Genomic DNA, 19,692 nt, shown 5'->3' on the forward strand with positions numbered 1-19,692 from the left:
AGGGGCGGGACTTTGAGAGCCGCCTTATCCATGAATTACTGACTATGCTTGGGGTTGAGAAATCCAGGACTACCCCTTATCACCCACAGGGAGATCCGCAGCCAGAGAGGTTCAACCGGACCCTGTTGGATATGCTCGGGACACTGGAGATTGGGCAGAAAAGCAGGTGGAGTCGTCATATTGGACAATTGGTTCACTGTTACAATTGTACTCGCAATGATGCTACAGGATATTCGCCCTATTATCTGATGTTCGGGCGGGAAGCGAGGTTGCCCATTGACTTGTGTTTTGGGGGTGAAGTGGGTGAATTACCCGGGAAGTCCCATCTAAAGTATGTGTCCGACATGAAGAGGGAGTTACAGCGGGCATACGAGTTGGCCGAGGCAGCGGCTACCAAACAAAATCAGAGGAATAAGATGCGGTATGATTGAAAGGTGAAGTTTGTTCAATTATTGCCGGGCGACCGGGTCCTTTTACGGAATTTGGGACTCCCTGGTAAGCATAAGTTGGCAGATCGATGGGCGGCCAGCCCCTATGTAATAGAGTGCCAGATGCCGAACCTGCCAGTTTACCGGGTGAAACCTGAGGATGGGAAAGGGCCTATCAAGGTACTCCAGCGGAATCACCTGCTGCCGCTGGGTCAAGCAGTGCAGGTGGATATGGAGCCAGAGTGGGAGGTTATGCCTAGTACAAGGACTCTGCGAGGGCGCAGAGAAAGGGAAGAGCCCGCTGCTGAAGAGCGGGGACGGGTCCCTCGCCAGGAAATGGCTACCGATTCGGAAGAGGACGACTCAGATGAGTGGCCCCTGTTCCCATTCGCTGGTGCTCCAGTACCAGGAGAGGAGGCTCCTGGCCCTTCCCATACTGAATTGGGTGAGAGGAGGGAAGGTCTTGAGGGTCAGATGGAGAGGCAGCCAACATTGGTGGGAGAGAGGGTGGAGCCTGAGCGTGAGCCGGAGAGATCTCAGGTGAGGGAGGACCCCCGTGAGGAAGGGGGTGAGGGTCTGTCAGGTAGACCTGGGGTGTCCGAGACAGTGGGTTCGCAGGTGAAGAGGGAGCCCAGTGGGGCAGAAGGGGTATGGAGATCTCAGAGGATTAGGCGCCCCCCCGGAGCAGTTGACATATGTGGTACCAGGAGAACCGAGTGTGATTTCTACTGCTCTGGGTAGTTATGTCACTGCTTTCTGCACCTGGGTTGGGTTTTGTGTGTTGCAAGAAGCTTTGGGGAACTCTAGTAATGCCATGAGGGCATGACATTTGCTGGTGGGGAGAGAATGTACAATGTCCTGTGTATGTTACTAAAAAGGGCTTCTTTGGTTTGTTACGAGTAGGAATGCTTCTTTGTCTGTTAAATGTTTCTCTCGCCGTTGTTTCGCTTTAGAATGGCTGATATGGTAATTGTATTAATTTGTTAATCAATGGGGAATGTTATTGTGTTTTGTGAGGCTGGGAACTTGGGGGAGGGGTTGCGCGGGCTTGGGGTGTGAGGAGAGTCGGGAGGAGAGACGGACGAGGAAGGTGGACGGGCACTGGACGGCTCGTAAGACCATCGGGGTGGTCCCAGGTGCGACGACGTGGCGGTCAGACGGTTCGTTGATTGAGCTCCTACGAAGTGCACTACACTGACTGAACTTTGATAAGTTGGCGCCTTTTGTTTTTTTCTTTCCTTGTATATATATAGTATTGCCTAATACTTCTTTAGTTAATGTTAGTAAATTCTATAAAGTGTATTTCATAACGGTATTTGGTGTGAAGTTGATACGGTGGGCGGCGCGAGGCATAAACTCGATTCTCACAGCACCTATGTGTACGGGAGGTGGGTTGGTGTGTGGCTGGATCTCCTTTTCCCCTAGACATATACCAGCCTTTTGGGTAAGTGTTACACTTAAAGAGCAGCAGTATTAATTATTTTTCTAATAGCACCTTACAACAAGCACTCAGAGTAATGATACCTAACTTAATAGTGCAAGCAACAAACCATTCATTGCACAGGGAATTATGTAATATCATGTAATTTAGAAATCTAACTTGATCCAACATTTCACAGCAAGTACTGTTTGAGATGCCATGCTTCAGCTGTTGTTAAATCAAACTGTTGATTCAAAAAATTTAAATCAACTTTAAATATATAGGAGACATTACTTGAAAAGACTTTTTTCCCCCCCAGAATTTGTCGTTCCTAACGCCCTTCCCTAAACCACTAACTTCATTGTTCATTCACTACATTATCTTTTTCATGGGATACTTAAGTTTAATTATTTACTAGAATATTTAAAACTCTAACATTGAGATTTATGTAAGATTTAACAGGAAACTACAGAAATTGCACACATCATTACCTCAAGCACTTTTTACAATGAGGAGGACCTGGATGAATTTCTGAACTACAAATAATCTCAAATGCATTCTACTCTGAAAAATTAATTTCTATGCACAATGCATGAAAAGTCAGCACTAATGGTACAAAGTGGGGGTGGGGTGGGGTTGTTGCCTTCCTGCTACTTGTGCATGGGATGGGGAGTTGGGGTTCTAACGTTTTAACTGTCATTCATTCTTTGGGGCACTTCTCTGTTTTCGTGAATGTCTGCAAAGAAAAAGAATTTCAGGATGTGTATTGTATACATTTCTCTGACATTAAATGTACCTATTGAAGTTCTCAGATCAGCCCTCAATCCGCTGCAGTTTGCCTACCAGGAGCACATTGGAGTTGACGACACCGTCAGAGTCTACTCCCATTTGGATAAGCAGAGCAGCTCTGAGAGGATTATGTTTTTTGATTTCTCAAGTGCCTTCAATACCACACATCCCTCATTGCTGGGGGAAGAGCTCCATTCAATGCAGTTTGGTATTTCCATTCTATCCTGGTTAAGGGACTACCTGACTGGCAGACTACAGCTTGTGCTGTTTCAGACATGCCTATAAGCAGCATTGGGGCCCCAGAGGGGACTGTACTGGCTCCCTTCCCGTTTACCCTGTATACCTCAGACTTCAGATACATCACTGAGTCATGTCACCTGCAGAAATTCTCTGATGACTCAGCAATAGTCAGGTGTATAAAGGGAGGATGGGAGAATGAATACTGGGCCCTGGTGGAGGACTTTGTCAAATGGTGCAAGCTGAATCACCTGCAGCTCAACATCAGTAAGATAAAGGAGGTGGTGATAGACTTTAGGAAGACGAAGCCTTCACTGCTCCCTATTATTCTAGATGGTGAGGACCTACAAGTACTGGTAGGACATGTGAAGGAGAGGCCTGCATACTCCAAAGGACCTTAGTCTCCTCAGGAAGTAGAGGCAACTTTGGCCCTTCTTATACTGTACACAGCCTAGTCCGGAGCACAACCACAGAGGCTGTGTACAGTATAAGAAGGGCCAAAGTTGCCTCTACTTCCTGAGGAGACTAAGGTCCTTTGGAGTATGCAGGCCTCTCCTTCACATGTCCTACCAGTCAGTTGTCGCCAACAATCTTCTATGCTGTGGTGTGCTGGGGCAATGGTATCAACATGAGTGATGCCAACCAGGGTTAATAAACTGATTAGAAAAGCAGCTTAATTATAGGAGTCAAACTGGACACGTTGGAGGCTGTGGTGGAACAAAGGACCCAACGGAAAGTCCGCAATTCTGGACAATGTTTCTCACCCTCTGCACGCCACCTTGGCTGAACAGTAATAGACCAAGACAACTGTGTTGCTCCAAAGAGCACTATATGAAGTCATTCTTATACTCAGCCAAAAGGCTATATAATGAATCAACCTATAACCAGGGAAGTGATGATCCCCTCCTGTTGGAGTATTTAAGATAACTTACTTGTTATTTATTCTCCTTACTTATAATATTGTATATTTGCACACTTGCAATGCTCCTGTGACACTGTAATCTCCTGTGGGATCAATAAAGCATCTATATTTTTCTATGCCATTATTCCACATTGAGCTCATTGCCAACTTGAAAATGATTGTAATATTCAAGTAATTCTTATTCTACCAATATGATTCTTCAAATCATGTGTCGTTCAATGTAATAATGGCGGGTAAAACAATTTCCCTCAACCTTAATCAGAGTCACTATGGCCTTTTTAGACCTCCGCTACACTTGGATTTTCATGGTTAAAGAGCAGAAAAAGATATTTTAATCAAAGGAAGTACAGAACGTAAAACCTGAACTAGAAATCATTTTATGCAATTAAGTTTTACCTAAGTTCAGAAAAAAAATGTAAAGACTGTTACAAAAGATCAATTTGAATGATAATACCAAAGTCTGAAAATTCTTAAGTAGATGAAAATTAGAGAAAAATAGCAAAGGAAACTTGATAGGTAAACCAAGATGCCACTTCTGAAACTCAAAAGACCAGTATTTTTGTTTGAACTATTGTATCTAAATTATTAATGTTTGAAATTTTGCAACATAGCAATTTAGGCAAGAAGTCTGGCTCTAAACTGCAGTTACTCTATTTAAGCTGAAGAAATTATATCCTAAAACTATGCTGGCAGTAAATCAACTATTCTGCTGAGCAAACAAAAATCAAACTAAAATAGCTCTTTGCAATCCAGGATCCATGGTTAGGCAATGCTGCTGCATTGTTAAAAACACCATCATGAAGCACAAAACAAACAAAAACTCACCATGGACTGAGCTGATCCAAGAAATAGTGAAACATCACAGAATGAGACAAACTGGATAAATGTCTGTTGCGCCTTTTGCCTTTATTATTATCAATCTTGCAAAGGTATCACTGAGAACAGCAGTCATCTTAAAAAGTGAAGGAGAATAGGTGAATGAAAAAGAGTTGGAAAGATTATGCTAATAGAGCAAGTCAGGTAGAAATATTAAACGAAAAACATCTTGAGATAAATAGTGAGAAGTCAGAATGAACTAGGTAGCACAGTAAAGTAATGCTGGAACTTTTCTGGTGGACTTAATTATTTTCAAGACAGGGTCAGTAAAATTTTAAGATAATAAGGGAATATGGGATATGAAACCACCGTGGGAAAGTTGAGGTGGAAAATAAAAATCACAATTTTACTAACTGGTGGACCAAGCCTCATCTCTAACATGTTATGCAAAGCAGGACACAATATTGCCAGCACAAGAAAATCATCCACTCCATTATTCTAATACCATACTTCCTGATGGCTAGAAAATCTTCTGACTACTTCCTGCTCACCCTTAAAAACCATACATACATAACAGATACTGTTCAATAAACCATGACAAAACTACTGAGATTACTTTCACCATGATCTTTTATGAGAATCTACATTATATGGAATAAGGTTACAAGATCAGGTATATGAATTCTGTGGCAATTGATTCACCACCAACTCCCAAAGCCTTAACCTGTATTGAAGTATTACACTGTTAGAGGTGCTGTGCTGCAGATTGGGTTAAATCAGGCCATCTGATCTACTGGTTGAAATAAGTATTAAAGATACTGTTGAATTACTTGAAGAACCAAAGCTTTCCAGATATCCTACTCACCATTCCAATAATACCACTAAAATTACAAGCCAGTAAATTATATAATTTTTCTGGGTTCTTTCCATTTGTTTGTTTATCTGTACTTATAGATACTACACTTGAAAATTTCCCTGCACGACTCAACAAGAATATGGAAATTAAAATTTTCAAAGCACAGTCACTCACATTCTAACAGCAAGCTTTATAAATTTACAAACAAAATATCTCACAATGCTTTCGTACATTGTTTCTGTACTCAGTAAAATACACTACTTAATTTGCATAAACTAAATTTTTATTCATTTTTATGACTTTTTATGGCCTTACCCATGGAGAAGTGAGTCACGTGTTACTAAATACATGGAGTCTCGGACCTGTTCTTGTAAGCACTGTAAATACGTGGCTATAGAAATTACACATCCAGTCAATGATAAATTCCAGTATAATGTTGGTGGGGTATTTACTGATGGCAATACTATTGAAATTTAAATTTAGTAGATGGTGATTGTGCGAGATAAACCCTGGAATGTGGACTCATTAAGTGTCCAACGATGATAAATTACCATCCTCACATGTGTTTTAAGCTTCACAGCTCAAGTTTTGAGATGCCAAGTTTTTGACATTGTAACTTTTGCCACAGAACCAAATTACAAAGTGTTCTTTAGAACAATACAGAACAGGAACAAGCTCTTCAGCCCACAATATTGTGCCAAACCAATTAAATCAGTAATCAAACGGCCAAATAAACCAATCCTTCTACCTACACAATGAACATATCATCCCATTTTCCTCATATTCATGTGCCTATCTAAAGATCTCTTAAATGTCCTTGATATTTCTGCCTCTACCACCAAACCCCAGACAGCACAATCCAGGCACCACTACTGTGTAAAAAACCTTTCCCCTCCCACTTCCTTTGAAGTTATCCCCTTCCACCTTAAACGCATGCCCTCTGGAATTAGATGTTTCAACCCTGGGGGAAAATATATTGTCTGACTACTCTATCTATAATGTACCTCTCGTAATCTTATAAACCTCCATCTGATCTTCCCTCAGACTCCACTGCTCCAGAGAAAACACCCCCGTTTGTCCAACCTCTTGTTAGAGCACATGCCCTCTGACCAGGCAGCATCCTGGTAAACACCTTCTTCTTAGTATAAGACATAGGAGCAGAATTAGGCCATTTAGTCCAAAAAGTCTGCTCCGCCACTTCATCATGGCTGATCCAATTTTCCTCTCAGCTCCAATCTCCTGCCTTCTCCCAGTATCCCTTCATGCCCTGACCAATCAAGAATCAACTTCTGACTTAAATATACATACAGACTTGACCTCCCAGCTACCTGTGGCCACAATTTCCACAGATTCACCACTCTGGCTAAAGAAATTCCTCCTCATCTCCGTTCTAAAAGGACCCCCCTCTATTCTGAGGCTGTGTCCTCTGGTCTTAGACTCTCCCACCATAGGAAGCATCCTATCAAGGCCTTTCACCATTTGATGGGTTTCAATGAGGTCACCACTCATTCTTCTGAATTCCAGTGAATACCAGGCCCAGGGCCATCAAGCGCCCTTCATATGACAAGGCAATCAAACCTAGAATTATTTTCATGAACCTCCTTTGAACCCTCTCCATTTTCAGCACATCCTTTCTAAGGGACCCAAATCTGCTCACAATACTCCAAGTGAGGCCTCAGCAGTGCTTTATAAAATCTCAACATTACATCCTTGCTTTTTTTAATCTACTCCTCTTGAAAAGGATGCTAACATCACAGTTGCCTTCCTCAACCTGCAGATTAACCTTTAGGGAATCCTGCACAAGCACTCTCAAGTGCCTTTGCACTTCAGATTTTTGTATTTCTCTCCTTTAGAAAATAGTTAATCCTTCCATTTATTCTACCGGTGCATGACCATACAGTTCCCGACACTATATTCCATCTGCAACTTCTTTGCCCATTCTCCTAATCTAAGTACTTCTGTAGCCTCTCTACTTTCTCAAAACTACCTGCCTCTCCACCTATCTTCATATCTTCTGCAAACTTGCAACAAAGTCATCAATTCCACCATCCAAATCATTGACAAATAATGTAAAAAGAATCGATCCCAACACAGACCCCTGTAGAACACCACTAGTCACTGGCAGTCAACCAGAAAAGGCTCTTTTTATTTCTACTCTTTGACTCCTGCCAATCAGGCACTGTTTTTCCATGCTAGAATCCATCCTGTAATACCCTGTCCTTCTGGAAATCTGAGTAGACAACATCAACAGATTCTCCTTTGTCTATCCTGCTTGTTATTTCTTCGAAAGAATGCCAATAGTTTTGTAAGGCATGATTTTCCCTTGTGGCCAATTTTATCATGTGCCTCCAAGTAACCCGAAACCACATCCTTAACAATCGACTCCAACATCTTACCAACTACTGAGGTCAGACTAACAGACCTATAAATTTCATTTCTTCTGTCTCCCTCCCCTTCTTGAAGAGTGGAGTGACAGACCCCAGTGGAACACCACTACTAACTAGCAGCTAACCATCAGCAATTGCTTTATCCAATACACAACATCAACTGATTCTCCTTTTGTCTATCCTGTTTGCTATTTCTTCAAAAATTCCAGATTTGTTAGGCAAGATTTCCCCTCGAGCAAACCATGCTGGCAACGGCCTATCCGAGTATCCCAAAACCACATCCTTAACAACTGACTCCATCATCTTCCCAACCACTGAGGTCTGACTAACTGGCCTATAATTTCCTTTCTCCTTCCTCTCTCCCTTCTTGAAAAAATGGAGTAACATTTGTAATTTTCCAGTCTTCTGGAACCATTCCAGAATCTAGTGATTCTTGAAAGATCATTACTTATGCCTCCACAATCTCTTAAGCTACGTCTTTCAGACCTCTGATGTCCAGGTGCACACCACCTGGACCAGGTGACTTCCCTACCTTCAGACCTCTCAGTTTCCATAAGACCATATGATATAGAAGTAGGCCATTCAACCCATCAAGTCCACCATTAATTGATCCAATTAATTGATCCAATTCTTCCAGTCATCCCCACTTCCCTGCCTTCTCCTCATACCCTTCGATGCCCTGGCTAATCAAAAGCCTATCTCTGCCTTAAATGCACTCAATGACTTGGCCTCCACAGCCGCTCACGGCAAAAAAATTCCACAGATTTACCACCTTCTGATTAAAGAAATTTCTCCACATCTCTGCTCTAAATGGACGTCCTTTAATCCTGAAGCCGTGCCCTCTTGTCCTAGACTCCCCTACCATGGGAAATAACTTTGCCATATCTAATCAGTTTGAGCCTTTTAAAATTCGGAATGTTTCTATGCGATCCCCCCTCATTCTCCTGAACTCCAGGGAATACAGCCCAAGAGCTGCCAGACGTTCCTCATACAGTAACCCTTTCATTGCTGGAATCATTCTTGTGAACCTTCTCTGAACCCTCTCCAATGTCAGTATATCCTTTCTAAAATAAGGAGCCCAAAACTGCACACAGTACTCCAAGTATGGTCTCATGAGTGCCTTATCATCACATCCATGGTCTTATGTTCTATACCTCTAGAAATCACTGCATTCATCTTCTTCACCACCAACTCAACCTGGAGGTTAACCTTTAGGGTATCCTGCACAAGGACTCCCAAGTCTCTTTGCATATCTGCATTTTGAATTCTCTCCCCATCTAAATAATAGTCTGCCTGTTTATTTCTTCCACCAAAGTGCATGACCATACACTTTCCAACATAGTATTTCATTTGCCACTTCTTTGCCCATTCCCCTAAACTATCCAAGTCTCTCTGCAGGCTTTCTGCTTCCTGAACACTACCCACTCCTCCACCTATCTTTGTATCATCGGCAAATTTAGCCACAAATCCATTAATCCCATAGTCCAATTCCTTGACATACATCGTAAAAAGCAGCGGTCCCAACACCGGCCCCTGTGGAACTCCACTAGTAACTGGCAGCCAGCCAGAATAGGATCCCTTCATTCCCACTCTGTTTTCTGCCGATCCGCACCCATGCTAGTAACTCCTCTGTAATTCCATGGGCTCTTATCTTGCTAAGCAGCCACATGTGCAGCACCATGTCAAAGGCCTTCTGAAAAATCCAAATACACCATGTCTACTGCATCGCCTTTGTCTACCCTGCTCGTAATTTCCTCAAAAAATTGCAGTAGGTTACTCAGGCAGGATTTTCTTTTCAGGAAACCATGCTGGCTTTGGCCTATCTTGTCATGTGCCTCCAGGTACTACGTAATCTCATACCTAACAATCGATTCTAACAACTTCCCAACCATGGATGTCAGGCTAACAGGTCTATAGTTACTTTTCTGCTGCCTCCCACCCTTCTTAAATATAGCGGAATAACATTTGCAACTTTCCAGTCATCTGGTACAATGCCAGAATCTATTGATTCTTGAAAGAATATTGTTAATGCCTCTGCAATCTCTCCAGCTACTTTCTTTAGAACCCATGGGTGCATTCCATCAGATCCAGGAGATTTATCCACCCTCAGACCATTAAGCTTCCTGAGAAACTTCTCTGCACAAACTTCACTTCCCTGTCACTCTTGAATGTCCAGTATACTGCAGATATCTTCCACTGTGAAGACTGATGCAAAATACCCATCCAGTTCCTCTGCATCTCTCATTACAGTATCTCCAGCGTCATTTTGTATTGGTCCTATATCTACTCTCGACTCTCTTTTACCATTTATATACTTAAAAAAAGCTTTTAGTATCTTCTTTGATATTAGTTGCCAGCTTCCTTTCATAATTCATCTTTTCCTTCCTCATTACCTTCGCAGCTTCCTTCTGCAACTTTTTAAAAAGCTTCCCAATTCTCCATCTTCCCACTAGCTTTGACTTCCTTGTATGCTCTTTTACTTTGGCTCTAACTTAACTTGTCCTTCTTCCATTTGAAAACTACTTCTTATTTGGAATTTATCTGTCTTGCACTTCCCTTATTTTTCGCAGAAAATCTCCAGCCATTGCTGCTCTGTTGTCCTTCCTGCTATTGTCCCTTTCCAGTTAACTTTTCCCAAAAACCTTCTCCTGAGGAATGGCAACTTCACATACTTAATGACACCTGACACCTGGAACTGTAAAGATGCATGAAACTGGAAAATGTTATAAAAGCATTTCTAAAGAGCTGAGTATTAATCTGTCCACAGTAAGAGAAATTGTCTATGAATGGAGGAAATTTAGTATTATTGCTACTCTCCCTAGGAGTGAACATCCTGCAAAGATCACAACAATAACACAGTGCGCAATGCTGAAGGGGGTGAAATAGAACCCAAGGGTTAAGCAAAAGACCAGCACATACGTCTAGAACTTGCTAATGTCTCTGTTCATGCGTCCACTGTAAGAAAAACATTGAACAAAAATGGTGTCCATTGGAAGGAGAGCACAGAGGAAACCACTGCTCTCCAAAAACAAAAATTGTTGTACGCTTCAAGTTTGTAAACAACCACCTGGATGTTCCACAATGTTTCTGTGACAATGTTTTGTGGACAGATGAGACAATAGTTGAACCTTTTGGCAGAAATGCATACTGCTATGTTTGGAGGATGAAGGGCACTGTACACCAACACCAAAATCTCATACCAACTGTGAAGCATGGTGGAAGGAGCATCATGTTTTGGGGCTGCTTCGTTTCCTCAGGGACTGGGCAGCTTGCAATCATTGAGGAAACAATGAATTCAAAATTGTATCACGTCATTTTACAGGAGAATGTCAAGGAAACAGTCTGTCACCTGAAGCTTGGATCTTCAACACGACAACTTTATGAGTAATAAATGCAGAAAACCAGGTAATTGTAAAGGGATTCACACATATCTTCTTGCAACTGTACATAACTGCAAGTCAATTCTGTATAAAAGTGGTATTGTCTGTCCAGAATTCAGAACAGAATGGTGACAAGCCATGCTGTTCTCCTTGTCCCCAAAGTAAAATAAAATAATGAGTGTGAGTTTTCAAGAGTCCAGTTAATCAGCGACAACACCCTGACTTGTCTGGCTACTCCAACAATCTCTCTCAAACCTTTATTATAAACTGATTAGAAAGCCTGGCTCCGTTGTAGGAGTCAAAATAAACACACTGGAGGCTGTGATAGAACAAAGACCGCTACAGAAAAACTTGGCAATTCTGGACAATGTTTCTGAACTTCTATGTGCCACCTTAGCTGAACAGAGGAGCACTTTTATTTATTTTTCTTACTTCTCTTCTAATATTGTATATCTGTGAGCCAAAGGTCCATAAACATCATTTAAGAGATAAAAATATCATCTGGCATTGCAATTGGGCCTTAATTTTTGGACACCATACGCAATGGCACAGTGCAAGTACCTTCACCAGAAAGACTGCAATAGTAGAAGAGGACAGCTCACCACCACCTCAAAAGCAACTGGGGATGGTCAATCAATGCTGTCTTTGCCAACAACATCCAGATCCTGAAAGTTAGTAATTTTCTTTTTTTTTAAAAAAAAAATGCACTTAATGCCACAACGCCCCACTCAATATCAATATTTCACAACAAATGAAATAATTTGGAAACTGGGGATTTTTATTAACTTTCATTTTCTAATTCTGTCATGTGTATTGAAACAATTTAGTCACTGCACTCATCTCTTGGTCACTCACCAATTACAACTAATTTCAGTCATGAGCAAATATTAATTCTAAGATCAGTAACTTTCTATTTATAAAATCTGCAATCCAAAAAGCTGATGCTATCACACTAAATCTTGCATTTATAGGTGAAATTACCGTAGATTCCGGATTTTAAGCCGCTACTTTTTTCCCACATTTTGAACAGCTTTGAACTTTGCGGCCTTTAATACGGAGCGGCTAATGCATTATTTTTTTTCATGCCACCTCGTAAACATTTTGCCTCGTAACAGTAGACCAATAAAATTGATGAGTAGTTCACAGAGGTCCAATGAAATTGTACGATAAATCAAGCGCACTTTCACAATTAAATTATTGTAAATCAGTCATTTGTACTCACCCTCATCAACATGGAAAACACTCGAAGAAAAGCATTGTGCTGCCTTTATGGCAGTTATTTAGTTTATAATATTTTCACTTAGTAATTCATTTTCTAGTTAAAGTTAGAAGAGTTTTAACTATATTTGTTTTCTGTACTACATCGCGGGATGCTATGACGTCACACCCGGTTTCGCCGCGTCTTGTGGGAAAAATGCCGTTTGCGATAAACGGAAAGGAGGGGGTCGAGCGGCGGAGCGAAAACGCTGCTTTTAAGTTAAAGGCGATCAATAACTTTTCCTGGTAGGCTGCAGTATATATATTTTTTACCAGTCGTTAGGAGATATTGGAATGTTGTTCAGTAAAGAAGTATACGCAACGTATATTTAAAAGTAGCCGTGTTACGGGCACGGTTCGAAAAAAAGCATTTGCAATATGTATTTGTTTTTGTTACCATATGGATTTAATTAAAAGTTAAAAAATCCTCACGTGTAATATCTTTCTGTGTAAATATCTCATATTACAACGTGGGACACCTGCGGCCGAAAATCCGGTGCGGCCTTTACAAGTAAAAAATTGATTTTATTTCTAAAATTAGGGCCAGCGGCTTTTAATCAGGTGCGCTCTGTAGTCCGGAATCTATGGTATATGCAGAAAGTCCTCTGCTGCTGTAGCCCATCCACTACAAGGTTCAACGTGTTGTGTGTTCAGAGATGCTTTTCTGCACACTACTGTTGTAATGCATGGTTATTTGTGTTAATGTCACCTTCCTGCCAGTTTGAACCAGTCTCCTCTGACCTCTCTCATTAACAAGGCATTTTCACCCTCCCCAGATTTATTTTGTTTTTCTTACCAATCTCTGTAAACGCTAAAGACTGTTGTCCGTGAAAATCCCAGATCAGCAGTTTATGAGATACTCAAACTGCCCCATCTGGCACAATAATCATTCCACGGTCAAAGGCACTTGGATCATACTTCTTCCCCATTCTGATATTTAGTATGAATGATAACTGAACCTCTTGCCTATGTCTACATGCTTTCACGTATTGAGTTGCTGCCACATGATCAGCTGATTAAATATTTTCACGAACGAGCAGGTTCACAGGTATACCTAATAATGTAGTCACTTAAGCATAGTTTTAAGCTGACAAAAATACATAATTAGATTATAAACAGTAAGAAATTAGACTAAATATCCACTATTATCCTGCAATATAATATGTATCATTTTCATGATCTTGAAACATCATGATTGCAGATCAATTGAAAATGATACTCAATTTCATAACTTCTGGGGGAATTACCAGAGTTCCTAAGAGCAGTTGCCTACATTGTGCCCTCACAGTATTCTGTCTCAAGATTTTATTATGCCAAATTTGAAGAATAAGCAAACGTGCTGATTCATTTCTAAATAATTCATTTTTAATGATTTACAGATATAGAAAAGCTTAAGAGTTTCATCTACCGGTTTATTGGTAGATCCTGGATTATTTCTGCTTTGTCTCCACACATTTAGAACAAGTACAGGAACATAGGGAAAAGGAACATTAATAAGCCATACAGTCCCAAAGTCTTTCAACCAGATCATGATTATCTTCTGTCTTAATATCCATTTCCTATTCTATCCTCATACCCCTCAGTTTATCCAAAATCAGAACCAACAATCTCAGTTTTGAATAAAATCATGTCTCCACATACAGAAATCCACATATTCACAACTGTTTGTCTAAAGTGGTCTACTCATTATTTTACAACTGTGAATACCTAGCTTTAGACTCCTCAATCAGGGCAAACATCCAAATATTATCTTCCTTGATCTTTAAGGCAGTCTTGAGGAATACTTCATAGAATGCATCCATGATGGCTTTCATGAACAGCATGTTACTGAACCTACAAGGGAACATGTTATCTTAGATTTGGTCCTGTGCAATGAGACAGGTAAAGAGTGATCACAGTATGATTGAATTTCTCATACAAATGGAGGCTGCAATAGCTCAATCTAAAACCAGTGTATTATACCTAAACAATGGAGACCACAATGGGATGACGGAGGATTTGGCTGGTGTAGACTGGGAACACAGGCTAAATGGTGGGACAGTGGAAGACTTTCAAAGAGATTTTTCGAAGACAGTAAAGGTGGGAAAAGCTAGCCTTGGGTAACTAAAGAAATAAAAGGCATCAAACTAAAAGCTAGTGCATACAAAGACACCAAGAGTAGTGGGAAACTGGAATATTGGGAAAACTTTAAAAAGTAACAAAATAACACTAAGTGAGAAATAAAGAAAGGGAAACTAGATTATGAAAACAAACTAGCACAAAATATAATAGTAAACGTTTTTATAATTAAAGTTGAAAAGGGTGGCTCAAGTGAATGCAGGTCCCTTGGAGAACCAAAAGGGGGAATTGATGTTGGGTAAGGAGGAAATGGCCAAGGCTCTGAATGACTATTTTGTGTCGGTCTTCATGATGGAGGACACATCTAACATGCCAAAGCAAGATATTATGGACGCGATGGAAGCTGAAGACCTCGATACAACAGCTATCATTAAAGAGATGGTACTGAGAAAACTTGTGGGCCTGAAGATAGATACATCCCCTCGTCCTAATGGAATGCATCTCAGGGTACTGAAAGAAATGGCAGAAGTTATAGTAGAGGCTTTGCTAATGATTTACCAAAATTCTGTGGACTCTGGGTAGGTCTAATGGATTGAAAGACAGCAAATGTCACAACACTGTTCAAAAAAGAATGCAGGCAAAAGGCAGGTAACTATAGGCCAGTCATTTTTAACATCTGTAATTTGGAAAATGCTTGAAGATATCATTAAAGAAGAAATTGCAAGGCATTTAGAAAGAAATGGATCCATCAGGCAGACGCAGCAGGATTCAGCAAAGGCAGATCTTGTTTGACAAACTTACTGGAGTTCTTTGAGGATTTAACTAGCACAGTAGATGGAGGAGAACAGATGGACTTTAATTACTTGGATTTCCAGAAGCTGTTTGATAAGGTGCCGCATAAAAGACTTATCCATAAGATATGTATGCATAGAGCTGGGGGTGATGTATTAGCATGGATAGAAGATTGGTTAACTAATAGAAAGCAGAGAGTTGGGTATTACTCTAGTTGGCCATCAGTGGTGAGCGGTGTTCCGCAGGGGTTGGTGCTGGTCCCACCACTGTTCACGATATACATTAATGATCTGGAAGAGGGGACTGAGTGTACTGTATCTAAGTTTTTTGATGATACTAAATTGAGTGGAAAAGCAAATTGTGTAGAAGATAGAGAGTCTGCAGAGAGATATAGATAGGTTAAGTGAGTGGGCAAGGGTCTGGCAGTACAATATTGGCAAATGTGAGGTCATCCACTTTGGAAGGAAAAATGAAAGAGTAAATTATTATTTAAATGGTAAAAAATTGCAACATACTGCTGTGCAGAGGGACTTGGGAGTGCTTGTGCATGATGGTTTGCAGGTGCAGCAGGCTGTCAAGAAGGCAAATGGAATGTTGGCCTTCATTGTTAGAGGATTGAATTTAAGAGCAGTGAAGCTATGCTGCACCTGGAGTACTGCGTGTAGTTCTGGTCTCCCTACTTGAGGAAGGATATACTGGCTTTGGAGGCAGTGCATAGGAGTTTCACCAGGTTGATTCCAGAGATGAGGGGGTTAAACTAAGTGGAGAGATTGAGTCACCTGGAACTGTACTCGCTGGAATTCAGAAGAATGAGGGAGATCTTACAGAACATATAAAATTATGAAAGGGATAGATAAGATATCGTTAAGTTCCTTCCACTGGCAGGTGAGACTAGAACTAGGGGACATATCCTCAAGATTCAGGCAAGTAGATTTAGGAAAGAGATGAGGAGGAACTGCTTTTCTCAGAAAGTGGTGAATCTGTGGAGTTCTACCCCAGTGAAGCAGTGGAAGCTAACTCAGTAAATATATTTAAGACAAGTTTAGACAGGTTTTTGTATAATAGGGGAATTAAGGATCATGGGGAAAAATGCAGGTAGATGGAGATGTCCATGGACAGATCAGCTATGATCTTATAGAATGGAGGAGCAGGTTTGACGGGCCAGATGGCCTACCCCTATTTCTTATTTTTTTTATGTTTCCTCTGAAAAATTTGCTTAATTTCAATGCAATGACCTCTATCTCTTCTGAACTCTTTTTTTAAAAAGAGGCCTTACATACACAAACATTCTTAATTTTCTATGAATCTGTATGGCAACTATTTGATCCACCTTCTTTGACAAGTATATCCTTGTATTTTTAGGAAAAAGGGAACATAACTGTACACAATGTTGCAGGTGGATATTTTACTGCTAGAGAATTTGATCAAGTCAGTGGGCCAGGCAGCATCTATGGAAAAAGAGTATAGTCGACGTTTCAAGCTGAGACCCTTCAGCAGGGCATTGGTTTCCTTATACAGGTTTCCCCCGCAATCCAAAGGAAGAGCGTTCCTATGAAACCATTTGTAAACCAAAATGTTGTAAAGCGAAGAAGCAATTACCATTAATTTATATGGGAAAAATTTTTGAGTGTTCCCAGACCCAAAAAATAACCTACCAAATCATACCAAATAACACATAAAACCTAAAATAACACTAACATATAGTAAAAGCAGGAATGATATGACAAATATACACCCTATATAAAGTAGAAATATTGTAGGTATGGTGTAGTTTCACTTATCAATATCGGGAAGACAGCGAGCCAAAATCAATTTAGAGAAAAATAAAATCGGCACATACACATATGTGCATGTACACGCCTATGCACGTACACGCATACGTACACACGTACACACATGCGCAAACAACTGCCTGCACAAAGCTTCACGGTCATTGTAGTCTTTCTCGGGGTAAACACACGTATAAAGTGGGTGACTTTTTCTCGTAAAAGCGAAAATCCTCTTTGGTTAGTGAAAACAGGTACTAATGTAGGTCTTTCGTAGCAGCGAGTTGTTGTAAAGCAAACGTTTGAAAAACGGGGGACACCTGTACTGCCAGCAGATTTGAAGAATTTTGAGGAGATATCATTGATGGTTTTAGTCCCTTGCTTTGAGGTGCATGGTTTATGCAATTCATGCCTCAGAAGCATACAGAAAAGCAGGGATCACTGCTTCCTAATAGACCAGGTCTTAATTTTCTCAGATAGCCGAAGCATGTGCTGGTGCTCTTAAGACAATAGTTAATTTCAGTTATGTCTGCCTTCACTGCAAAATAGATAAGACATAGAAAATTATCCAAACCCAGAAGATATTGCACAGATGCTGGAAATCCTGACTGACAGACACACAAACACACAGGAGGAACTCAGCAGGTCAGGCAGTATCTATGGAAAGGAATACACAGTCGACATTTTGAATGAAGGGTCTCAGCCCAAAACATCAACTGCTTATTCCTTTCGTAGGTGCTGCCAGACCCGCTAAAAGTTTGAGTTGGAGAAAGATCTAACTATAGACATACCTAAAAAAAAATCCAAATTCAACCAAGAAATAAGATACCAGCAGATGACACCAAGCTAGCGATTCATCCAAGGAAACAGCTATGCTAATTAAGCAAACACTGGCAACAGAGATGGAATCGCTGCAAGAAACAGTAACCCACTTGCTAAAGAAGTTGCTGGAAAAGGCTCTCGACCCCATACAGAAGCATATGGCAGAGAATGGCAAAATTCTCCAGTCATTAAAGGAGCAAGCGGGCCTTCATGTTAAAACATTTAGCACGGTCTTCAACAAAATAGACAACATTCAGGTTAGCTTATGCAAGAATGAGAAAGATACTAGCTCCTGTCTCGTGGAGGTGACTAAGATATCGAAGTTAAACGACTTGGAGGATAGATCCAGGAGAAACAATGTACGGCTCGTCATGCTGCCTAATTAGATTCCAGCGCTCAAGAACTCCCACAGTACTTCACTGGAGATCGGTAGAGCCCATAGGATCTTTTCCAACAACACCTCAAAACTGTGGATCATGGTCTTAGGCTTCTACGGTGCATCGACCAGTAGGCTATCCTGGAGGGCATGAGGAAAGCCAAATCTACTCTCCCTGATGGGGCCCAGCCGCAGTTTTTCACCGACTACAGCCCTGGCACAATGCAGAAACAGCAGGGATACAAGGAGATCCGTGCTAAGCTTCGACAGAAAGGTATCATCCGCAGAAACGAGCAGTCACGTTTTGGGCCGAGACCCTTCATCAGGACTGAAGAGGGAAGGGGTAGGGGCCCTATAAAGAAGGTGGGGGGGGGGGGTAGGGTGGGAAGAAGGCTGGTAGGTGCCAGGTGAAAAACCAATAAGAGGATAGATCAAGGGGTTGGGGAGGGGAAAGGCAGGAAAGGTGAAGGAATGCAAGGAGAAAGCACTACGTGTAGTAAAAGGCAGAATCATGAGAGGTGATAGGCAGCTGGAGGAGGAGGCAGAGTGAAACTGGGATGGGGGAAGGGAGAGGGAGGGAATTACCCGGTAGACCCATAGTTTCGGCCTGCACCTGCCCCACCGAACTTGTATCTGCCTACCTGGACTATTTTGTCACTCCCCACCTACATTCGGGATACACCCCGTGCCCTCAACCTCTTCAATAACTTCCAGTTCCCCCATCCCGACTGCTTCATTTTCACTATGGATGCCCAATCCTTATACACTTCAATTCCCCATCAAGAAGGCCTCAAAGCCCTCCATTACTTTCTTGACAGTAGACCTTACCAGTTCCCCAACACCACCACACTCCTCCGGTTGGTGGAACTGGTACTCACACTTAATAACTTCTCTTTTGCCTCTTCCCACTTTCTTCAGACGAAGAGTGTAGCTATGGGCACTCGCATGGACCCCAGCTATGCCTGCCTCTTCGTTGATTACGTGGAACAGTCTATGCTCCAAATCTATACTGGTATTGCTCCCCAACTTTTCCTTGACGACTACATTGGTGCTGCTTCCTGCACCCATGCTGAGCTCATCAATTTCATCGACTTTGTCTCTAACTTCCACCCAGCCCTCAAATTCACTTGGTTCATCTCAGACACTTCTCACCCCTTTCTCGATCTCTCAGTCTCCATCTCTGGAGACAGACTGTCCACTGTTATCTTCTATAAACCCACGGACTCTCATAACTACCTCGACTATACCTCTTCCCACCTGCCAAATGTAAAAATTTGCCAGTTCGTCCATCTCTGCCACATCTGCTCCCAGGATGAGGCTTTCCATTCCACGACATCTCAAATGTCCTCTTTCTTGAAGGATCAGGGTTTCCCTTCTGCCGTCATC

The 19,692-nt window shown here is 41.5% G+C and overlaps 1 protein-coding gene across 2 annotated transcripts in view; it reads right to left on the minus strand.

The window, feature by feature from the left end:
• The window catches only part of lyst (lysosomal trafficking regulator), a 316,053-nt gene that overhangs the window by 256,839 nt on the left and 39,522 nt on the right, over positions 1–19,692 (minus strand). The window contains exon 1 of one of the 2 annotated variants that reach the window (XM_073056660.1): positions 4,622–4,725. The exons of the other annotated variant lie outside the window; for it this stretch is intronic. Coding sequence (XP_072912761.1) covers positions 4,622–4,624 — 3 coding nt within the window. The 5' untranslated portion in view covers positions 4,625–4,725. Of the gene's footprint in view, positions 1–4,621; positions 4,726–19,692 lie in introns of those variants that run through there. 2 annotated transcript variants of the gene reach the window in all.

The sequence above is a fragment of the Hemitrygon akajei genome, chromosome 9 (assembly GCF_048418815.1).
Source record: "Hemitrygon akajei chromosome 9, sHemAka1.3, whole genome shotgun sequence".
Classification (NCBI taxonomy): Eukaryota; Metazoa; Chordata; class Chondrichthyes; order Myliobatiformes; family Dasyatidae; genus Hemitrygon; species Hemitrygon akajei.